This window comes from Oncorhynchus tshawytscha, linkage group LG05, assembly GCF_018296145.1.
Source record: "Oncorhynchus tshawytscha isolate Ot180627B linkage group LG05, Otsh_v2.0, whole genome shotgun sequence".
Classification (NCBI taxonomy): Eukaryota; Metazoa; Chordata; class Actinopteri; order Salmoniformes; family Salmonidae; genus Oncorhynchus; species Oncorhynchus tshawytscha.
Window position 1 is genome coordinate 11,504,409 of NC_056433.1, and position 19,196 is coordinate 11,523,604.

At 45.6% G+C, this 19,196-nt stretch overlaps 1 protein-coding gene across 2 annotated transcripts in view; it reads left to right on the forward strand.

The window, feature by feature from the left end:
- The window catches only part of LOC112249916 (protein eva-1 homolog A), a 163,744-nt gene that overhangs the window by 139,816 nt on the left and 4,732 nt on the right, over nucleotides 1–19,196 (forward strand). For both annotated transcript variants that reach the window (XM_042321463.1, XM_042321464.1), the window contains 2 exons: nucleotides 5,725–5,871; nucleotides 14,947–15,138. In XM_042321463.1, coding sequence (XP_042177397.1) covers nucleotides 5,725–5,871; nucleotides 14,947–15,138 — 339 coding nt within the window. The remainder of the gene's footprint in view (nucleotides 1–5,724; nucleotides 5,872–14,946; nucleotides 15,139–19,196) is intronic.

Here is a 19,196-nt window from a genome sequence, read left to right on the forward strand (position 1 = left end):
CGATGCCGATTAATCGGCCGATAATATATATATATATCAAGACACCTTGACTTTGATTGTTATGAAACCTTGAAATCGGCCCTAATTTATCGGCCATTCCGATTAATCGGTCGACCTCTAATTCATATACACACCCTCTCCCTCTCTTCCTCTCCCCCGCTATTTTCTCCCCCTCTCTTTTTAAAACACACCCACACTGCTGTCCTAGTCCAGTGGGAAAAAACAGTCGTCTCCAGTACCCACTATGATCCCCCTGTCTCTCTGTCTCTCTCTATCTCTGTCTCTCTCTCTCTACCCCCCGTCTCTCTCTCTCTCTACCCCCGTCTCTCTCTCTCTATCTCTCTCTCTCTCGCTCTCTCTCTACCCTCCCTCTCTCTCTAACCCCGTCTCTCTCTCTCTCTACCCTCCCTCTCTCTCATTCTGTCGCTCTCTCTCTCTCTACCCCCTCTCTCGCTCTCTCTCTCTCTCTCTACCCCCTCTCTCTCACTCTCTCTCTCTCTCTATCACTCTCTACCCCCTCTCTCGCTCTCTCTCTCTCTCTCTCTCTAACCTCTCTCTCTCTCTCTACCCCCCGTCTCTCTCTCTACCCCCCTCTCTCTCTACCCTCCCTCTCTCTCATTCTGTCTCTCTCTCTCAATTCAATTCAAGGGCTTTATTGGCATGGGAAACATGTGTTAACATTGCCAAAGCAAGTGAGGTAGACAACATACAAGTGAATATATAAAGTGAAAAACAACAAAAATTAACAGTAAACATTACACATACAGAAGTTTCAAAACAGTAAAGACATTACAAATGTCATATTATATATATATATATACAGTGTTTTAACAATGTACAAATGGTTAAAGGACACAAGATAAAATAAATAAGCATAAATATGGGTTGTATTTACAATGGTGTTTGTTCTTCACTGGTTGCCCTTTTCTCGTGGCAACAGGTCACAAATCTTGCTGCTGTGATGGCACACTGTGGAATTTCACCCAGTAGATATGGGAGTTTTTCAAAATTGGATTTGTTTTCGAATTCTTTGTGGATCTGTGTAATCTGAGGGAAATATGTCTCTCTAATATGGTCATACATTGGGCAGGAGGTTAGGAAGTGCAGCTCAGTTTCCACCTCATTTTGTGGGCAGTGAGCACATAGCCTGTCTTCTCTTGAGAGCTATGTCTGCCTACGGCGGCCTTTCTCAATAGCAAGGCTATGCTCACTGAGTCTGTACATAGTCAAGGCTTTCCTTAATTTTGGGTCAGTCACAGTGGTCAGGTATTCTGCCGCTGTGTACTCTCTGTTTAGGGCCAAATAGCATTCTAGTTTGCTCTGTTTTTGTTAATTCTTTCCAATGTGTTAAGTAGTTATCTTTTTGTTTTCTCATGATTTGGTTGGGTCTAATTGTGCTGCTGTCCTGGGGCTCTGTAGTGTGTGTTTGTGTTTGTGAACAGAGCCCCAGGACCAGCTTGCTTAGGGGACTCTTCTCCATGTTCATCTCTCTGTAGGTGATGGCTTTGTTATGGAAGGTTTGTGAATCGCTTCCTTTTAGGTGGTTGTAGAATTTAACAGCTCTTTTCTGGATTTTGATAATTAGTGGGTATCGGCCTAATTCTGCTCTGCATGCATTATTTGGTATTCTACGTTGTACACGGAGGATATTTTTGCAGAATTCTGCGTGCAGAGTCTCAATTTGGTGTTTGTCCCATTTTGTGAAGTCTTGGTTGGTGAGCGGACCCCAGACCTCACAACCATAAAGGGCAATGGGCTCTATGACTGATTCAAGTATTTTTTAGCCAGATCCTAATTGGTATGTTGAAATTTATGTTTCTTTTGATGGCATAGAATGCCCTTCTTGCCTTGTCTCTCAGATCGTTCACAGCTTTGTGGAAGTTACCTGTGGTGCTGATGTTTAGGCCAAGGTATGTATAGTTTTTTGTGTGCTCTAGGGCAACAGTGTCTAGATGGAATTTGTATTTGTGGTCTCTCTCTCTCTCTCTCTCTCTACCCCCTCTCTCGCTCTCTCTCTCTCTCTCTACCCTCTCGCTCTCTCTCTCTATCTCTCTCTACCCCCACTCGCTCTCTCTCTCTCTCTCTACCCCCTCTCTCTCTCTCTCTCTCTCTCTATCTCTCTCTACCCCCTCTCTCGCTCTCTCTCTCTATCTCTCTCTACCCCCTCTCTCGCTCTCTATCTCTCTCTACCCCCTCTCTCGCTCTCTCTCTCTCTATCACTCTCTACCCTCTCTCTCTCTCTCTATCCCCCATCTCTCTCTCTCTACCCCTCTCTCTCTCTCTCTCTACCCCTCTCTCTCTCTCTCTCTACCCCCCCCTCTCTCTCTACCCCCCTCTCTCTCTCTACCCCTCTCTCTCTCTCTCTCTCATTCTCTCTCTCTCTCTCTCTCTATCCCTCGTCTCTCTCTCTCTCTCTATCTCTACCATCCCTCTCTCTCTCTCTCTACCCCCTCTCTCGCTCTCTCTCTCTCTAGCCCCTCGCTCGCTCGCTCGCCCTCTCTCTCTCTCTCTCTCTCTCCCCGTCTCTCTCTCTCTCGCTCTCTCTCTCTCTCTACCCTCGCTCTCTCTCTCTACCCCCTCTCTCGCTCTCTCTCTCTCTCTCTACCCCCCTCTCTCGCTCTCTCTCTCTATCCCCCGTCTCTCTCTCTCTACCCCTCTCTCCCTCTCTCTCTCTCTCTCTCTCTCTCTACCCCTCTCTCTCTCTCTCTCTCTCTCTCTCTCTCTCTCTCTCCCCCCCCCTCTCTCTCTCTCTCTCTCTACCCCCTCTCTCATTCTCTCTCTCTCTCTACCCCTCTCTCTCTCATTCTCTCTCTCTCTCTCTCTCTCTCTATCCCTCGTCTCTCTCTCTCTCTCTCTCTACCATCCCTCTCTCACTCTCTCTCTCTCTCTACACCCCTCTCTCGCTCTCTCTGTCTCTCTCTACCCCCTCTCTCACTCACCCCTCTCTCTCTCTATCTCTCTCTCTCTCTCCCCCCGTCTCTCTCTCTCTCTCTCTCTCTCGCTCTCTCTCTCTCTACCCTCCCTCTCTCGCTCTCTCTCTACCCCCTCTCTCTCGCTCTCTCTCTCTCTCTCTCTACCCCCTCTCTCGCTCGCCCTCTCTCTATCTCTCTCTACCCCCCTCTCTCGCTCTCTCTCTGTATCTTTCTCTGTCTCTCACTCTCTTTCTATCTCCCTCCCCTCTCTCACTCTTTCACTCTCTCTCTCTCTCTCCCCCCTCACTTGTTTTCTCGCTCTCTACCACAACGAAAAGCTGCTGGCAAAACACATGAAAGTGCTGTTAGAATGAATGTTTACGCGCCTGCTTCTGCCTACCACCACTCAGTCAGATACTTAGATACTTGTATGCTCAGTCAGATTATATGCAACGCAGGACATGCTAGATAATATCTAGTAATATCATCAACCATGTGTAGTTAACTAGTGATTATGATTGATTGTTTTTTATGAGAAGTTTAATGCTGGCTAGCAACTTACCTTGGCTTACTGCATTCGCGTAACAGGCAGTCTCCTTGTGGAGTGCAATGAGAGAGAGGCAGGTCGTTATTGCGCTGGAGTAGTTGACTGTAAGGTTGCAAGATTGGGTCCCCCGAGCTGACAAGGTGAACATCTGTCGTTCTGCCCCTGAACGAGGCAGTTAACCCACCGTTCCTAGTCTGTCATTGAAAATAAGAACTGACTTAACTGACTTGCCTAGTTAAATAAAGGTTAAATAAAGGTATAAAATAAAAAAAATTCAAGGGCGCCCAAAAATACCGATTTCCGATTGTTATGAAAACTTGAAATTGGCCATAATTAATCGGTCATTCCGATTAATCGGTCGACCTCTAGTTGATTCCAAACAAGTTTAAACAAGGAGACTCAGGTCCAGCCGAACGTCGGACGAAAAGTTCAAAAAGTTATATTACAGGTCGTAGAAACTTGTCAAACTAAGTATAGAATCAATCTTTAGGATATTTTTTTATCATAAATCTTCAATAATGTTCCAACCGGAGAATTCCATTTTCTGTAGAAAAGCACTCTGTGCCTGTGGCACTCTGCCAGACACCTGGCTCAATCCCCTCTCATTCTCTCCCCCTTCATAGTAGAAGCCTGAAACAAAGTTCTAAAGACTGTTGACATCTAGTGGAAGCCTTAGGAAGTGCAATATGACCCTATTTACTATATTTACTATATTTACTATATTGGAATGGCAAAGAGTTGAAAAACTACGAACCTCAGATTTCCCACTTCCTGGTTGGATTTTTCTAGGGTTTTCGCCTGCCATATGAGTTCTGTTGTACTCACAGACATCATTCAAACAGTTTTAGAAACTTCAGAGTGTTTTCTATCCAGTAATACTAATAATATGCATATATTAGCATCTGGGACAGAATAGCAGGCAGTTTACTCTGGGCACCTTATTCATCCAAGCTACTCAATACTGTCCCCGTCACCAAGAAGTTAATCTGTCTCCTCTTCATCTACACTGATTGAAGTGGATATAACAAGTAACATCAATAAGGGATCATAGCTTTCACCTGGTCAGTCTGTCATTGAAAGTACAGGTGTTCCTAATGTTTTTTTTATACTGCTGACAGGGCTTGTGAGGTCTGGCCCAGGACTTTTATTGGCTCTTTCTTGGACCACAGCTGAATATTGTCTCAGTACATTTGTTTGCTGTATTTATACACCAAGTGCTTTCCAACTAATATTCCTTTTTTCTCCCCAAATGATGACAGTGTGCATAAGTCGAGCTTGTTCTGCTGAATTCGGTGAAAAAGAAGCAGTCGTTTTTGTTTTGTTTTTCACGCGGGTTCTTTTGGTGCGTTGGCCAGTGGAAATTGGAGCGCAGGCAGACGGACAGACAGACGTACTGTGTTGTAGGCAATAAATCAACCCGTGACAGACAGACAGGCAGACAGACAGGCAGACAGGCAGGCAGGCAGGCAGGCAGGCAGGCAGGCAGGCAGGCAGGCAGGCAGACAGACAGACAGACAGACAGACAGACAGACAGACAGACAGACAGACAGACAGACAGACAGACAGACAGACAGACAGACAGACAGACAGACAGACAGACAGACAGACAGAGACCCGAAAGTGTGGTCATGTCAGGTTCGCAAAACCACATGTGAGGGGGGCAGGAATGTTTGACCCTGTTCATTGTGGGTTCATGTTTGATCCTGTTCAATGTGGGTTCATGTTTGACCCTGTTCATTGTGGGTTCATGTTTGACCCTGTTCATTGTGGGTACATGTTTGTATATCTGGGTCATGACTGCGGTTTTCCCTGACTCACAGGACATTGTGAGGTGGAAGGGAGGGGGAGGTTAGACAGGCGAGGAGCGTAACTTTGGGGAATGGCCCACTGCAGGGTCAGAGGAAGGTTGTTTTTCCTCTCACCCTCCTTCCAATCCCCCCTCTCTCTCTCCCTCTCCTCTCTCTCTCTCTCTCTCTCTCTCTCTCTCTCTCTGTCTCTCTCTGTCTCTCTCCTCTCTCTCTGTCTCTCTCCTCTCTGTCTCTCTCTCCCCCTCTCTCTCTCTCCCCTCTCCTCTCTCTCTCTCTGTCTCTCTCCTCTCGCTCTCGGTCTTTCTCCTCCCTCTCTGTCTCTCTCCCTCTCCTCTCTCTCTCTCTCTCTCTCTGTCTCTCTCCTCTCTCTCTGTCTCTCTCTTTCTCTGTGTACATGAGGAGAAATGACACATTTCTCTCCCTCTCTCCTTCCTTCCCACTCTCTCTCTCTCTCCAGTCCCAAAGAATTTGCTGCAGCAGGTGCCCAGCCCCAGAGTACCAGTGTTTTACCCCCCACCACCCGGGGCCCATGACCCAAACGTGGTTGGAGACAGTGCTCCCCCTGATGAGACGTTGGGCATAACCTCTGACACTGTGCTCTCAGGTGAGTGGTTGCACACAAGGCATACATGTACAGTAGCATTTCCCTGTGATAGGTCAGTTAGGATCACCCCTTTATGTTAAGAATGTGAAATGTCAGAATAATAGTAGAGAGAATTATTTATTTCAGCTTTTGTTTCTTTCATCACATTCCCAGATAGGTCAGAAGTTTACATACACTCAATTAGTATTTGGTAGCATTGCCTTTAAATTGTTTAACTTGGGTCAAACATTTCGGGTAGCCTTCCACAAGCTTCCACCACAATAAGTAAGTCAGGGCTTTGTGATGGCTACTCCAATACCTTGACTTTGTTGTCCTTAAGCCATTTTGCCACAACTTTGGAAGTATGCTTGTGGTCATTGTCCATTTGGAAGACCCATTTGTGACCAAGCTTTAACTTCCTGACTGATGTCTTGAGATGTTGCTTCAATATATCCACATCATTTTCCTCCTCATGATGCCATCAATTTTGTGAAGTGCACCAGTCACTCCTGCAGCAAAGCACCCCCACAACATGATGCTGCCACCCCCGTGCTTCACGGTTGGGATGGTTTTATTCGGATTGCAAGCCTACCCCTTTTTCCTCCAAACATAACGATGGTCATTATGGCCAAACAGTTCTATTTTTGTTTCATCAGACCAGAGGACATTTCTCCAGAAAGTATGATCATTGTCCCCATGTGCAGTTGCAAACCGCAGTCTGGCTTTTTTATGGCGGTTTTGGAGCAGTGGCTTCTTCCTTGCTGAGGAGCCTTTCAGGTTATGTCGATATAGGACTTGTTTTACTGTGGATATAGATACTTTTGTACCTGTGTCCTCCAGCATCTTCACAAGGTCCTTTGCTGTTGTTCTGGGATTGATATGCACTTTTCGCACCAAAGTATGTTCATCTCTAGGAGACAGAACGCCTCTCCTTTCCTGAGTGGTATGACGGCTGTGTGGTCCCATGATGTTTATACTTGTATACTATTGTTTGTTCAGATGAAGGTGGTACCGCCACAGGCATTTGGAAATTGCTCCCAAGGATGAACTTGACTTTTTTTTCTGAGGTCTTGGCTGATTTCTTTTGATTTCCCCATGATGTCAAGCAAAGAGGCAATGAGTTTGAAGGTAGGCCTTGAAATACATCCACAGGTACACCTCCAATTGACTCAAATTGTTTTAATTAGCCTATCAGAAGCTTCTAAAGCCATTACACAATTTTCTGGAATTTTCCAAGCTGTTTAAAGGCACAGTCAAGTTAGTGTATGTAAACTTCTGACCCACTGGAATTGTGAATTATAAGTGAAATAATCTGTCTGTAAACAATTGTTGGGAAAATTACTTGTGTCATGCACAAAGTAGATGTCCTAACCTACTTGCCAAGCTATAGTTTGTTCATCTTATTCATTCCTTTACACTTGTGTGTATAAGGTAGTTGTTGTGAAATTGTTAGATTACTTGTTAGATATTACTGCATGGTCGGAAAGCATTTCGCTACACTCGCATTAACATCTGCTAACCATGTGTATGTGACAAATAAAATTTGATTTGATTTGATGTAACAAGAAATTTGTGTAGTGGTTGAAAAATGAGTTTTAATGACTCCAACATAAGTGTATGTAAACTTCCGACTTTAACTCTACATGTACACACACATACAGTACCAGTCAAAAGTTTGGACACAGAATAATACTGAAGACATCAAAACTATTAAATAACATATGGAATCATGTAGTAACCAAAAAAGTGTTAAACAAATCTAAATATATTTTATATTTGAGATTCTTCAAAGTAGCCACCCTTTGCCTTGATGACAGCTTTGCACACTCTTGGCATTCTCTCAACCAGCTTCACCTGGAATGCTTTTCCAACACTCTTGAAGGAGTTCCCACATTTAATGAGCACTTGTTGGCTGCTTTTCCTTCACTCTGCAGTCCAACTCATTCCAAACCAACTCAATTTGGTTGAGGTTTGGTGATTGCGGAGGACAGATCATCTGATCCAGCACTCCATTACTCTCCTTCTTGGACAAATAGCCCTTACACAGCCTGGAGGTTTGTTGGGTCATTGTCCTGTTGAAAACAAGTTATAGTCCCACTAAGTGCAAACCAGATGGGATGGTGTATCGCGGCAGAATACTGTGGTAGCCATGCTGGTTAAGTGTCACCAGCAAAGCACCATCAAACCACCTCCTCTTCCATGCTTCACGGTGAGGATTACACATGCAGAGATCATCCATTCACCTACTCTGCGTCTCACAAAGACACTGCGGTTGCATCCAAAAATCTCAAATTTGGACTCGTCCGACCAAAGGATAGATTTCCACTGGTCTAATGTCCATTGCTCGTGTTTCTTGGCCAAAGCAAGTGTCTTCTTCTTATTGGTGTTTTTTAGTAGTGGATTCTTTGCCTCAGTTCGACCATGAAGGCCTGATTCACACAGTCTCCTCTGAACAGTGGATGTTGTGTATGTTACTTGATCTCTGTGAAGCATTTATTTGGGCTGGTAACTCTAATGAACTTATCCTCTGCAGCAGAGGTAACTCTGGGTCTTCCTTTCCTGTGGTGGTCCTCATTAGAGTCAGTTTCATCATAGCTCTTGATGGTTTTTGCTACGTCACTTGAAGATACTTTCAAAGTTCTTGACATTTTTCAGATTGACTGACCTTCATGTCTTAAAGTAATGATGGAATGTCATTTCTCTTTTCTTATTTGAGCTGTTATTGCCATAATATGGACTTGGTCTTTTACCAAATAGCCCTATCTTTTGTATACCACCCCTACCTTGTCACAGCACAACTGATTGGCACAAACGCATTAAGAAGGAAAGAAATTCCACAAATTAACTTATAACAAGGCACACCTGTTAATTGAAATGCATTCCAGGTGACTACCTCGTGAAGCTGGTTGAGAGAATTCCAAAAGTGTGCAAAGCTATCATCAAGGCAAAGGGTGGCTACTTTGAAGAATCTCAAATGTAAACTATATGTTGATTTGTTTTACACTTTTTTGGTTACTACATGATTCCATATGTGTTATTTCATAGTTTATTCTACAATATAGAAAATAGTCCAAATAAAGGAAAACCTTTTGAATGAGTAGGTGTGTCCAAACCTTTGACTGGTACTGTACATGTACAAACACATGCAGCACGCGCATAGATATGCACACGTGATGTCCGGAGTCAGCAGTTCTACCCTACTACTACACCAGACTCCAGCAACCCCAAACATATTTTCAACAAGCGAAGAGAATGACAGGGTCATTCAGAGTTCTGTTATACTCCTATTTAAAGTCAGTGTTAAAATATGTGCCCCAGCTTGTGCAGTCCTTTTGGCTTGCTCTGTAATTAGTATAGCAAGCCAGTGAGAGAACATTGTTTTCCCCAGAATGAATGGGTCCCTCTATGTACATCATAATGTTGACCTCATCGCCTTGTTTTCTATTATTATCAGTTACTGACATCATTTCACCAAGTTCCCAGAACTATGCAAGAGAGAGACAGAGAGACAGACAGAGAGACAGACAGAGAGACAGACAGAGAGAGAGAGGGAGAGCGAGCGAGAGAGAGACAGAAAGAGAGAGAGAGGGAGAGCGAGACAGAAAGAGAGAGAGAAGGAGAGAGAGACAGAAAGAGAGAGAGAAGGAGAGAGAGACAGAAAGAGAGAGAGAGGGAGAGAGAGACAGAAAGAGAGAGAGAGAGTGAGAGAGAGAAAGAGAGAGAGGGAGAGCGAGTGAGAGACAGAAAGAGAGAGAGGGAGAGCGAGAGAGAGACAGAAAGAGAGAGAGGGGGAGAGAGAGACAGAAAGAGAGAGAGAGCAAGATAGAGACAGAAAGAGAGAGAGACGGAGAGTGAGACAGAAAGAGAGAGAGAGGGAGAGCGAGACGGAAACACAAACAAAGCATCATTCATGAAGGGAGTATGGCCCGAGTCCAAAACACTAATTACATTCCCTAGTATATGTCTACCCCCCCACCAGTTCAACACTGATTAGGAGGATAGAAAGAGAGAAGGAAGTGGTTTTCTGAAGAGAGAAGTGTGTGGCTATTGTGCTGACAGTTCCTCACGGTTGAGTTACCTCGCATCCACACTCGCACTCACACGTGCACAAAACAACACACACACACACACACTGGGCTCACACATGCCACCCTTCTGGAATAAAACAGTTTAGATTGAAAATGTAAGAATGGGAAAAGGTGATGGACCTATAATTTGCTTTCTTTAGACACCAACCCCAGGCAAACCAGAATTGGTTCTGTGTAAGTTCCCAGAACATTCGTTAGGTCGCAGCAAATGTTCTCATAACACAAAAACATTCTAGTTGTGGTGATGATTATAATGTTTGTAGAAAATATTTGCCTGATGTTGCAAGAATGTTTCTTAGAACACATTTAATCTGTTCATTAAAGGTTCCCAGAATATTTAATCTGTTCATTAAAGGTTCCCAGAATATTTAATCTGTTCATTAAAGGTTCCCAGAATATTTGTGTAAAAGTGTAAAAAATTAAACATGGTGTAAAAATGTACTGTTCAACATTGAGACGTTTGATATGGTCCCCCCCCCATCTTATTTTTCATGATCTGAAAAGCAAAAGTGATCCAAGAACATCACTCATAGTCTTGGATACCTTGTAAATATGGACCCAGATTTAGGAAGTATAGAGGATGGTGAATTGATGGTGAATAACCCAGTTACCAGTTTTTCCCTGGGTTAGTTATGTCTAAGAAGGCTAAAAAGGTAGCATGTAATTCCTGATTGACCATACTGCCATGGCAACCATACTGCCATGGCGACCATAAGATGTAAGAGAGTTTCCTGGTGACGTAGAGGATTAAAGACCTGGCTTGAGAATCAAACATTGCAGGTTGAAACCCCACATGTGCAGATTGTCAACATAGGAAAGGAAAGAAATATGTTTGTGTTCGTATGATTAAATGCTGTTCAAATGGCCTATGATGTCATGTGTGTCTATAATCACCTTGTGGGTCTACAATACAGGAGAATCATCCCACAATGTTTCCACCAGACTGTTGCCACAACCTAATAAAAACATTCTGGGAAACCTTTTAAGGAACGGACGAAATGTGATCTAGGAATGTTCTTACAAACATTGCATAGTCATCAGCATGACTGGATAGTGTTTGTGTTATGAGAATGCCGCAACCTAACGAATGTTCTGGGAACTTTCACAGAACCAATTTCAGTTTGCTGGGAAAACATCACTGGTACATTGTGTTATTACATTACCTGGAAACCTAATGAGAACGTTTGAGGAATGTTCTGCAGTGATTGTTAGAGAAGTTGGGAATCTTAGAAGAACATTCCAAGGATATTTAATTCAAAACATTCTTTGAATGTTTTCAGGATGTTAGAATCCTAATGTTAAATAAAACCCTAACTAGAACTTAATGGGAATCTTAGATAATGTTCTGGGAATGTTCCCGGTTTCCTGGGACTATTTTTCCATTAAACACAAATCAGAAAAATCTTTCCATTTGATGTGTATTTTCCGTTCTTTTATTTATTTATTTCAGCAAAGGGATTAACAAAACGCTCCATATATTCTTCTGAAACGATCAAATGTCTTTGTTTGAGACATCTCTTTTCCAGACATTATTCTATAAGAGAGCAGTATATCTAACAGGTAGTGAGTGGTCTGTGACGTATCGTTGAATGTGAGCCAATGTGTGTTACACCGCAATCGGTCCAGGTGGAAACACTCACCGACTCAGTCAGCAGTGCCACTCTCTAAACTACATCACATCCTGCAATTAGGGGTCTAAGTGTGTGTGTGTGTGTGAGCATGTGTGTGTTTGACAGCTAACATGGTTACACACGCACACCCCTCACACACGCACACCCCTCACACCCCTCACACACACACACTCCTCACACACCCCTCACACACTGCACACACACATCCCTCACACATGCACACACACACCCCTCACACATGCACACACATACCCCTCACACACACACACACACACACACACACACACACACACACACATACCCCTCACACACACACCCCACACACACACACACACACCCCCTCACACATGCACACACCACCCCTCACACATGCACACACATACCCCTCACACACACACACACACACACACACACACACACACACACACACACACACACACACACACACACACACCCCTCACACACACACCCCTCACACACACCCCTCACACACACACCCCTCACACACACACACACACACACACACACACATACCCCTCACACACACACCCCTCACACACACACCCCTCACACACACACCCCTCACACACTGCACACACTGCACACACCCCTCACACACCCCTCACACACTGCACACACCCCTCACACACACACCCCTCACACACGCACACACACACCCCCTCACACACACACACTCACACACACAAACACACACCCCTCACACACACACACACCCCTCACACACTGCACACACACACCCCTCACACACACATCCCTCACACACACCCCTCACACACACATCCCTCACACACACACCCCTCACACACACACCCCTCACACACACACACACCCCTCACACACACACACCCCTCACACACACACCCCTCACACACACACTGCACTAGTTTGGGTCATTTAACTCATGCCAACTCTCCATTTCCGTGTTTATCCCAGTGTACATTGTCTGACTGGCTGAGTCGTTGTGTTTTCACTGAACAGCTAATTAACAAAGGCCCGGTCTGTCTCACATGTCCATTTTGGATTACAGGGTGAGCCCACCTCTTGTCTTTATACGGCTAAGTACAAGGCGATATATACGGATTTATACAGACAGTGTGTGTTGGTTGAGTGACTGAAGTGTCCATTATGAAGCTCAGTAATCAGACAAGCATGCGGATGGATCTATTACTGCTCAAACAACTCAACCTCAGATCACCTTTAGTTCAGCTAAACTACAGTCTCTCAGACTACCTACACACTGCACTCCTAAACTACAGTCTCTCAGACTACCTTCACACTGCACTCCTAAACTACAGTCTCAGACTACCTTCACACTGCACTCCTAAAACTACAGTCTCAGACTACCTTCACACTGCACTCCTAAACTACAGTCTCAGACTACCTTCACACTGCACTCCTAAAACTACAGTCTCAGACTACCTACACACTGCACTCCTAAACTACAGTCTCAGACTACCTTCACACTGCACTCCTAAAACTACAGTCTCAGACTACCTTCACACTGCACTCCTAAACTACAGTCTCAGACTACCTTCACACTGCACTCCTAAAACTACAGTCTCAGACTACCTACACACTGCACTCCTAAACTACAGTCTCAGACTACCTTCACACTGCACTCCTAAAACTACAGTCTCAGACTACCTTCACACTGCACTCCTAAACTACAGTCTCAGACTACCTTCACAATGCACTCCTAAAACTACAGTCTCAGACTACCTACACACTGCACTCCTAAACTACAGTCTCAGACTACCTTCACACTGCACTCCTAAAACTACAGTCTCAGACTACCTACACACTGCACTCCTAAACTACAGTCTCAGACTACCTTCACACTGCACTCCTAAAACTACAGTCTCAGACTACCTACACACTGCACAAACTGTCTCACTACCTTCACACTGCACTCCTAAACTACAGTCTCATACTACCTACACACTGCACTCCTAAAACTACAGTCTCAGACTACCTTCACACTGCACTCCTAAAACTACAGTCTCAGACTACCTACACACTGCACTCCTAAACTACAGTCTCAGACTACCTTCACACTGCACTCCTAAAACTACAGTCTCAGACTACCTACACACTGCACTCCTAAAACTACAGTCTCAGACTACCTTCACACTGCACTCCTAAAACTACAGTCTCAGACTACCTACACACTGCACTCCTAAACTACAGTCTCAGACTACCTACACACTGCACTCCTAAACTACAGTCTCAGACTACCTTCACACTGCACTCCTAAACTACAGTCTCAGACTACCTTCACACTGCACTCCTAAAACTACAGTCTCAGACTACCTACACACTGCACTCCTAAACTACAGTCTCAGACTACCTTCACACTGCACTCCTAAAACTACAGTCTCAGACTACCTACACACTGCACTCCTAAACTACAGTCTCAGACTACCTTCACACTGCACTCCTAAACTACAGTCTCAGACTACCTTCACACTGCACTCCTAAAACTACAGTCTCAGACTACCTACACACTGCACTCCTAAAACTACAGTCTCAGACTTCCTACACACTGCACTCCTAAAACTACAGTCTCAGACTACCTTCAAACTGCACTCCTAAACTACAGTCTCAGACTACCTACACACTGCACTCCTAAACTACAGTCTCAGACTACCTTCACACTGCAAAACATTTCTAAATCCTATTCCTAAATCCAGTGCCATGATATTTCACAGTACTCAATAGTCCTAGAATCAAAAAGTCCAAGTCGAACATGACATTTGTGGTAAATATTGTGAAGGCAGCTTAAACTGGGAGAGAAATCACTCTGATCATGTGCACATGTTTTCAGCTTTTAAAGGATCAAACACAGTGATTCTCACAATAGATCTATTCGCGTAGTGCTGTGAGTCAGAGTTAACTAGACAGATCCAAGTGGAATGCTGAAGATCTGAGTCACCATTAGTAATCGTCCACAGTTCCAGTGTAGACAGAGTAGTGAAGGAAGCATGTGGAGCGAGGAGGATACAGCAACAGAGGAAGTGGGTGACTCAGTAGTCCACTCATAGTACTCTGGGAAAAACACACACACGCTTGACACTCAGATCACATACTGCAACAAACACAGCTGTACAACGTTAAATATGCATGTTTTTGAAACCAATTAACCTTTAGTACGTATTGTAAATAAAATGTTTCATTTTGAAATCATGCATTGGCAGTCATATTGAGGTTGTCTTTAAGTGTTCTTTAGGCAGAATAGTTACAGATGTGCAGTTTGACTCAGTGAGATTCTCAGTCAATGAACCTTGATTCTCTGGCTGTATCACTGTATCAACGCGTGTGTGTGATCATAGCATCTGATCCCGATGTTATGCTCTTAGTTATCCCTTCAGGCAAGAAGAAGCGAGGGAGAGAGTCAGGCTCCTACTCTGGGGAGGTGAAGACGAACGAGGAAGGAGTGGAGGAGAGCGCCCCCCAGCCTCCGGACATGAACCCTGTAATCAACTCTACGACGGGCAGCACCAACATGGCCCTCATCAGTAGCACACTGGCAGCCTACAACTACATAGCAGGTACAGCAACAACATTATAGCAAGTACGGCAACGTTCACACAATGTTACAGCAACATAGCAAGTACGGCAACGGTCACACAACTTTACAGCAACATAGCAAGTACAGCAACGTTCACACAACGTTACAGCAACATAGCAGGTACAGCAATGTTCACATGTCACAGCAACATAGCAGGTACAGCAACGTTCACACAACGTCACAGCAACTTTGCATTACCACAATCTGTGCTGACCGTGAAGTAGAGAAGAGGTTAATGTTGGGCTCTGAATGGTCCATCTACACTGAGGTTCCCTCTCCACTGTGACTGAGACCTCTGAGGGGTTCATCTACACTGAGGTTCCCTCTCCACTGTGACTGAGACCTCTGAGGGGTTCATCTACACTGAGGTTCCCTCTCCACTGTGACTGAGACGACTTAAATACTGACTGGAGGAATGGAGATCTAGAGCAGAGATGGGTCCCCTGTAACTTCCCCCTCTCTCTCTTTCTCTCTCTCTCACACACACACACACACACACACACACACACACACACACACACACACACACACACACATACACAAAAAGCGTTCCACAGGGATGCTGGCCCATGTCGACTCCAATGCTTCCCACAGTTGTGTCAAGTTGGCCGGATGTCCTTTGGGTGGTGGACCATTCTGGATACACACGGGAATTCAGCAGCATTGCAGTTCTTGACACACTCAAACCGGTGCGCCTGGCACCTACTACCATACCCCATTCAGAGGCACATGTTTTTCTTTTGCCCATTCACTCTCTGAATGACACACACAGACAATCCATGTCTCAAGGATTAAAAATCCTTCTTTAGCCTGTCTCCTCCCCTGATTGAAGTGGATTTAACAAGTGACATCAATAAGGGATCATAGCTTTCACCTTGATTCACCTGGTCAGTCTATGTCAGTCTACACCACCCGCGCCAGCCAAATCTAGGAGGCAGCAGGAGATCGAGATACTTGTCAGAGAGGGAAGGCAGCTGAGGAAGCAGTGGAAGAAGGCCTCTGATGCAGAGAGGGAAGGCAGCTAAGGAAGCAGTGGAAGAAGGCCTCTGATGCAGAGAGGGAAGGCAGCTGAGGAAGCAGTGGAAGAAGGCCTCTGATGCAGAGAGGGGCAGCTGAGGCAGCTGAGGAAGGGAAGGCAGCTGGAAGAGTGGAAGGGCCTCTGATGCAGAGAGGGAAGGCAGCTGAGGAAGCAGTGGAAGAAGGCCTCTGATGCAGAGAGGGAAGGCAGCTGAGGAAGCAGTGGAAGAAGGCCTCTGATGCAGAGAGAGAAGGTCTCATGCTACTCCAAGCAGACATCAAATGTCGGCTGGCAACCTTGCGAAGAGCGGAAAACTTAAGGAAACTTCGTAGGAAGAAGGAACACTCAAGAACACGGTACTATAAAAAAAACGTAAAGTTTGTCAAAGACCTCTTCGCAAAGGAAAAGTGCGGAATCCTAAAAACTCCAAAGCCTGAACTGGAAGAACATCAGGAAAAGGTCCACCAGGACATGAAAAGGCATGAGCAGATAATCATCCCACATGACATCCCACCTATTCAACCAACAGAATTCAATCTGGACACTGACCCTGCAAAATGGAAGGAAGTAGAGAACGTTGTCCGACGAGCAAGAGCGGCCTCGGCTCCTGGGCCTAATGGAGTACCATACAAGCTCTACAAGAACGCTCCGGATGTTCTACGCTTTCTTTGGAGGCTCATGAGGATAGTGTGGCAGAAGGAAATAATACCAAAGGCATGGCGAAGGGCTGTTGGTGTGCTAATCCCGAAAGAGAAGGATGCGACAGACATCAGTCAATTCCGACCAATCTCCCTTCTCAACGTCGAAGGGAAGATCTTTTTCAGTATAATAGCACAGAGGCTGTCCACTTATCTGGAAAGGAACAAGTACATTGATACATCTGTGCAGAAAGCAGGCATTCCTGGTTTCTCTGGTTGCCTGGAACACACTAGTATGATTTGGCACCAGATCCAAACAGCTAAGAAAGACAAGAGAGACCTCTATGTCATCTTCCTCGACCTGGCCAATGCCTTTGGCTCAGTTCCCCATGAACTCCTCTGGGAATCCTTCAACATTTTTCACGTACCAGAACCCATCACTACACTGGTAAAGGCCTATTTCCAAGACCTGCAATTGTGTTTCACAACACCTGACTTCACAACAACATGGCAGCGCTTGGAAGTAGGCATAATGGCAGGTTGTACAATTTCTCCTCTGGCCTTCACTATGGCCATGGAAGTCATCATCAAGGCATCGAGATGGGTGGTCGGCGGTGAGAGAACTAAGGAAGGGCTCCGTTTCCCACCTATCCGAGCATACATGGATGACATGACTACACTGACCACCACTGTAGCATGCACCAGGCGGCTACTTGCAAAACTGCAGGATAACATGAATTGGGCCCGGATGAAAATCAAGCCAAGCAAATCTCGAAGCATCTCCATAGTCAAGGGACAGCTTAAAGATGTGAGGTTCTGCATTGGAGATGACCTGATACCAACAGTGTCTGAGAAACCCATCAAGAGTCTGGGTAGATGGTACAACGAAAGCCTCCGGGATAAAGATCAAGTGCAGCAAGTAAGGCAGGACATCGCCGACGGTCTTGAGAACATCAACAAGACCCTACTGCCTGGGAGGCTCAAGCTTTGGTGCCTACAGTTTGGACTTCTCCCCCGGGTAATGTGGCCACTCACCGTCTATGAGGTCCCAATAACAACAGTGGAGAAGATGGAGCGAACCATTACCTCATACGTGAAGAAATGGCTGGGTGTCCCACGATGCCTAAGTAACATCGGCCTCTATGACAAAGGGGTCCTTGAACTACCTCTTACAAGTCTAACGGAGGAGTACAAGTGCTCTAAAGTAAGACTTCAGATGACATTGAAGGACTCCAAAGACCAGACCATTAGCAACGCTGCACCTCCCCTACAAACTGGACGGAAATGGACATCCTCCAAGGCTGTGCAGAAAGCAACATCAGCCCTGAGACACCAAGACATTGTGGGGAATATCCAGCATGGAAGAGGAGGCTTTGGCCTGGCAGCAAGCAAACCAACGTTCCATAAGGCAACAACATCTGAACGCAGGAAGCTGGTGGTCGAGGAGGTGCGCAGACAGGAGGAGACTGCAAGAAGTGCAAAGGCTGTCTCTCTTGCTAAACAAGGGCAATGGACGAGGTGGGAAGGCCTGGAGAGGAGAAAGATCAACTGGAGTGAGCTTTGGCAAATGGAGGCAAGCAACATCAGCTTCATCATAAGAGCTGTTTATGATGTGCTTCCATCACCAAAAAATCTACATCAATGGTATGGCGAGGACTCGACTTGCCCCCTCTGCCCTGCTTCAGCGACTCTCAGGCATATAATGACAGGTTGCAAGACCAGCCTCTCACAAGGCCGCTACACCTGGAGGCACAATCAGGTCCTCAAGAGCCTGGCTGCAGCACTTGAGACCAAGAGGAGTGCAACCAATTCATTAGCTCCAAAAACAAGCAATCCCGTCAAAACAACAACATGCATCCAGGAGGGACAGAAACGTCCCAAGTATCCTCCTACGAAGCCAGAAACTGGACACCTAGCCATGGCCCGGGACTGGAAGATGCTTGTCGATATTGGCCAGCAACTAATTTTTCCATCTGAGATTGCTTCTACCAACCTTAGGCCAGACATGGTACTCTGGTCCCCTTCACGAAAGGCTGTGTACATCATAGAGCTCACAGTCCCGTGGGAAAACTCTGTTGAAGAGGCCTACGAGCGTAAGAAACTGCGTTACACAGAGTTGGCAGCAGACGCAACTCAGCGTGGCTGGAATGCAAAAGTCTGGCCAGTTGAAGTGGGATGCAGAGGATTCGTGGCTTCTTCCACCATCAGGTTGCTGAAAGAACTTGGAATCCATGGACAGGTTCTGCGGCAGACCGTCAGAGCAGTTTCTGAAGCAGCTGAAAGAGGCAGCCAGTGGATCTGGATCAAACGGAAGGACCCCTGCTGGGCTATAACTTCATGACCCCCACCCCCACCTGAGAACCCAATTCAGATCCCTCCAAC